This window comes from Triticum aestivum, chromosome 2A (assembly GCF_018294505.1).
Source record: "Triticum aestivum cultivar Chinese Spring chromosome 2A, IWGSC CS RefSeq v2.1, whole genome shotgun sequence".
NCBI lineage: Eukaryota > Viridiplantae > Streptophyta > Magnoliopsida > Poales > Poaceae > Triticum > Triticum aestivum.
Genome location: NC_057797.1, coordinates 676,811,428 through 676,815,824, shown reverse-complemented (window position 1 = coordinate 676,815,824; position 4,397 = coordinate 676,811,428). Strand labels below are relative to the sequence as shown.

Sequence of the window (4,397 nt, the reverse complement as noted above, 5' to 3'; positions counted from 1 at the left end):
AAAACATTCCAATGGTTTGCGTACGAGTATAATTAGAACCGTACGTATACTACAGTACCATCGAGTGCACATGCAGCTAGCTAGGCCGGAGAAGAACGGGCCAAGGTCAAATCTGGCTCACACGCGTTACGTTCGGAATCGGTCTTAGCAGCTTATATACCTAAACTGTCGAGAAGCCAAGGTTCACAAACCACCAGTTGTACACGTATATGTCTCTTGTTGTGCAACCGCGTCGGCCCGTTCATCAAGTAACTGTGAAACGACGTATCAAGTAGAACGAGTCCATGTACGTATATCCTCTAATGGCATAGAGGACTAACCTTCATTTAACGCCACAGACGAGCCGGTAGTAGTACTGGACCGTGTACTGGTGTGCGTTCACCCACGGGTACGTGTCGCCAGCATGGGATCGTACGTGCCAATTAACTCGTAACACCTAGAACGATTAGTAACCTACATCATCTGCATGCATGTGCACCTGTCTTCCCATTCCATCGTTTCGATCGCTAGTTGTGAACAATTTCCTTGCAATCTCTGAGTAGCGAGTACGTGCAGTGGGTGGGTTAAGCTGGCCGATACTGTCATACTGACACTGCGTAGTATAAGAATGATAATACTATTGTATACTAGATCGGTTTTCTGTGTGAATAAAAAGAGGGAGACACACGCGGCCCTTCATGGCGAAGTCTGGGTATGGGCAGCAGCCAATGGCTCCCCTGCGCGTCTTATTAAATTTCTCGTAAAGTGTGACCGGAATGGTCGATGCTCTTGTCATAGACGTACGCGCGCCCCTGTTCTTCATTGACACGACTCAGGAAAATTCTCAGCGCAGCAAATTTGAACAGGATATCTCAGCTCATCTGGGTGCACGATCCCTGGCTAGTACTGCCTCACGGTCCAGCGGCGCGACATGAAGGCATTCCACTCCGCGGAAAGTGACGAGATCGAGCACGACCCCGATGCCCTAAAAGTGGGTCCCGCGGGCGTAATCCTGTTGGTCAAATGAAATGAAATGCCCGAGAACATAGGCCTTCCCGTCTCCTTCCTCAGCTGGCCTATAAGTACGTACACCCCCACAAATCGAACAGCACCGCAGCAGAACTCACAAACAAGCTCGCAGATATCTGCCACCACCATCGAGTAGTTCTCCACCGTGACGCCGTGCCATCCCTCTGTGCCGGCATGGAGTTCGCCGGAGAAGTCGACGACTTCGCTCTCGACCTCATCCGCGAGCACCTCCTCGGCGGCGACGGTGGTGTCCAGGCGACGGCGAACCATGATCAGGCGGGCCCCTTTTGCGACGACGTCACCTTCCCGGTGCTGCCACCTTCCGCGGCAGAACCACAAGCGTACACGCAGCAGCCCATGTTCTTCCCGCAGCAGCAGCAGCAGCAGCAGGAGAATCAGCAGATGCAAGCTTACATGGACCTGGCACACCAGTACCTGAACTCCTGCCCGGCTGCCGACGTCCCTGAGACTGTGTTCAGGGCGCCGGAGCCGGTGATGATACAGTTCGGCGGCGAGCCGTCTCCTGTGACGGCGCCGTCGTCCACGCTGAGCATCTCCGTGCCGGCCAAGGGCTCGTTCGCGTGGGCGGGGACTGCTGCCGCCGCGGCACCGCCGGCGCCAGCACCGGTGGAGGACTTCCGCAAGTACCGCGGCGTGCGGCAGCGCCCCTGGGGCAAGTACGCGGCGGAGATCCGCGACCCCAAGCGCCGGGGCTCCCGCGTGTGGCTCGGCACCTACGACACCTCCGTGGAGGCCGCGCGCGCCTACGACCGCGCCGCCTTCCGGATGCGCGGCGCCAAGGCCATTCTCAACTTCCCAAACGAGGTCGGCACCCGCGGCGCCGAGCTGTGGGCGCCTCCGCCTCCCGTACCCGCGTCCCAGACCGCCGGCGCGACGAACAAACGCAAGCGATCACACGAGGACGACCGCGACGTCGAGGTGACCGGAGTGGTCATAAACAAGGCCCCCAAGAACGAGGCGCCGTCGCCGTCGTCGGCCCAGGTGTCGTGGGACACGCCCTCGTCCATGTCGCGGGAGACGGCCTCCTCGACGGTGACGTCGGCGGCCACGACGCCGGAGGGAGGGCTTCCTCCGACGCCGTCGAGCTCGGGCTGGGAGCAGTACTGGGAGGCGCTGCTGGGTGGCATGCCGCTGCTCTCGCCCCTGTCGCCGCACCCGGCGCTGGGGTTCCCGCAGCTCACCGTTAGTTAATTAAGAGGAGACGGTTATTTACTGTGAATGAGCTGGGTTCAACCAATAAACAGGCTTTGTTAGTTTAGTTGACAGCCGCATGCAACTCTCTGCATGCTGGGACGCGTACACTTCTTTGGGACTTAATGATAGGTGTAATGTGTGCGTTTGCTAAGAGACATGAAGATCGGATGGATCGATGCTTGTAAAGAATAAGCAAATTTTAATTAAGGATGTGATATTTGCTGTAAATGGATTGAAGTTACATTTATACTGTATGTTTTTTTTCTTTTGCATGGTACATTTATACTGTATGTGATACTACAATGATCTTAAGGGAGACCGGTCAAATTAATTTGCAGAAAATACGGTGTGATCTTATATAATTTTGTTTGGTGCATATGGTTATATACAAGGAAAAAATAGTAAGTTCTAAAAAAAAGTAAAATAGTGGGAAATGGCAAACAGAATTTTGTTTGGAAATGCTATCGGTAATATCGATGCCAAAACCGCCGCCTTTTCGTGCCTTGCACTCTCGTGGTGTTTCCACGTAAATGCTACTATGTTTCTACTCTGATGTTTGCTAATTACTGAATCACTAACATGGGCGGCGAATACTGTAATTCATAGCAAGGGACACAATCACCAGTAAGCAAAGGACAAAAGAACACGCAGAGAAGTCGTCCAGATAGGGCTTCAAGCCGAGTTTTCGTAGCTTACACTTGATGTGTGTGATTCTAGATTGCTTGAGCATTGACCCCATGCCCTAGACTGCATTTAATGAGCATCTTTTTTGTTATGCGTTCGACCTTATCCACGTTCAATTCACTGCTTTTCCTGGTCAAAACCAGCAGTACTATTGTAACTGATTCTGTTATATGATCTCCCTCCCCTCCCAAGCAATGCGCATGCATGCAGGAACTTTCAACGGTATACCCAACATGCATGCACCCTTTGATTTGATCCTTATTTTTGTAATCTCACACATACGTAATCTTAGATTCGCAGGGTACTTAGCTCCACGTACGTACGTACGTAATCTCAGTTTCGAGCGATGAGAACAATGCGGCGAACCAACCTGTGGTTGGATGGTTAGATGGACTGTGGTATCCCCAGCCCACCAGGGTTCAAGTCCTGGTGCTCGGATTTCCGGCGATGCGCATTTAGTGGGAGGAGACGTTCCCGTCGACGACGAGACGCTTACGGTGACTTCGTAAATTTCAAGATGATATGCCGGCTCAGTCTCTCGGAGGTGCTCATAGGGGTAGGGTGTGCATGTGTGCGTTCATAGGGGTGAGTGTATGCGCGTGTATATGAGCGCTTGGGTCTGTACTGATGTTCAAAAAAAAGTCAACGTGCGTACGTGGCGGTCTCTCGGAGCTCAGGGAGTAGAATAATAAGCGTGGATGATTACCTTGATCTGATTCGAAAGCGATTAATCTAGGCTCTATCGGGTCAGGTTGATGACTGTGGACTGGTTAAAGCAAGCCGGCCGGCCGGCAATGTCTCACGAGTCAATAACCGAATGGGGCGGGGAGACGTAGGTTTTGTTGGCTTGTACGTGGACGAAGAAGTCCTCTGTGAAGACCGATTTTGTTGATTTCTTGGGCTGGGGCCGGCCGGAATGTAACTGATCGGTGAGACGATGGATTAAGCTGATCGGGCAAGGAATTAAGACGATAAAGGTCTATTCATGAGATCATAGGATTTTTATAAATGTTTTTTACTGATATATAAATATCAAGGCTAATTATTTGGACTTAACCCGCAATATGGTCCACATTGCCCACCTCTGTCTTAAGAAAAGCACATACCTTTCTTAAATGCATTTATACTCCAACACTTCATCGCGCCTTAGTCTGCAGAGAGACATCTTTTTTCTTTTCTTCTTAATGAACCGTAGAAATCCTGTCCAGTTGATTAGGTTCTTAAAAAAAAGTAACTGAAAGTAAACAAACTATGCGGTATCTGTACGTTAGAAAAAAGAAACTCAAAGATAACAAACGTGGAGTAGTGATGATGATGAAACTGTATGGAAATGTGTGCAATGTTCGTAGAAAGACATCCTATTGAAAGGTACAAGTCGTTTCGTAGATTAGAAAAAAAAAGCATTATACTTATATGTACGCATAACATGTCAGAGCACATTAGATTGTGCGTACCTCATTTCTCTTTTTTTTTTCCTTTTTTTTTCAAGA

General features: G+C 50.5%; 1 protein-coding gene across 1 annotated transcript; it reads left to right on the top strand.

Annotated features, from left to right (window-relative positions):
- The first annotated feature begins 1,056 nt into the window (after positions 1-1,056).
- Positions 1,057-2,428, top strand: LOC123185889 (ethylene-responsive transcription factor ERF105). Its single transcript, XM_044597703.1, has one exon. It carries the CDS (start codon positions 1,183-1,185, stop codon positions 2,218-2,220), a length of 1,038 nt encoding a protein of 345 aa, XP_044453638.1. The 5' UTR covers positions 1,057-1,182; the 3' UTR covers positions 2,221-2,428.
- The last annotated feature ends 1,969 nt before the right edge of the window (positions 2,429-4,397 follow it).

Bases quoted from the DNA above. Each gene is read 5' to 3' on its own strand.
- LOC123185889 (XM_044597703.1), top strand. From the start codon at position 1,183: ATGGAGTTCGCCGGAGAAGTCGACGACTTCGCTCTCGACCTCATCCGC.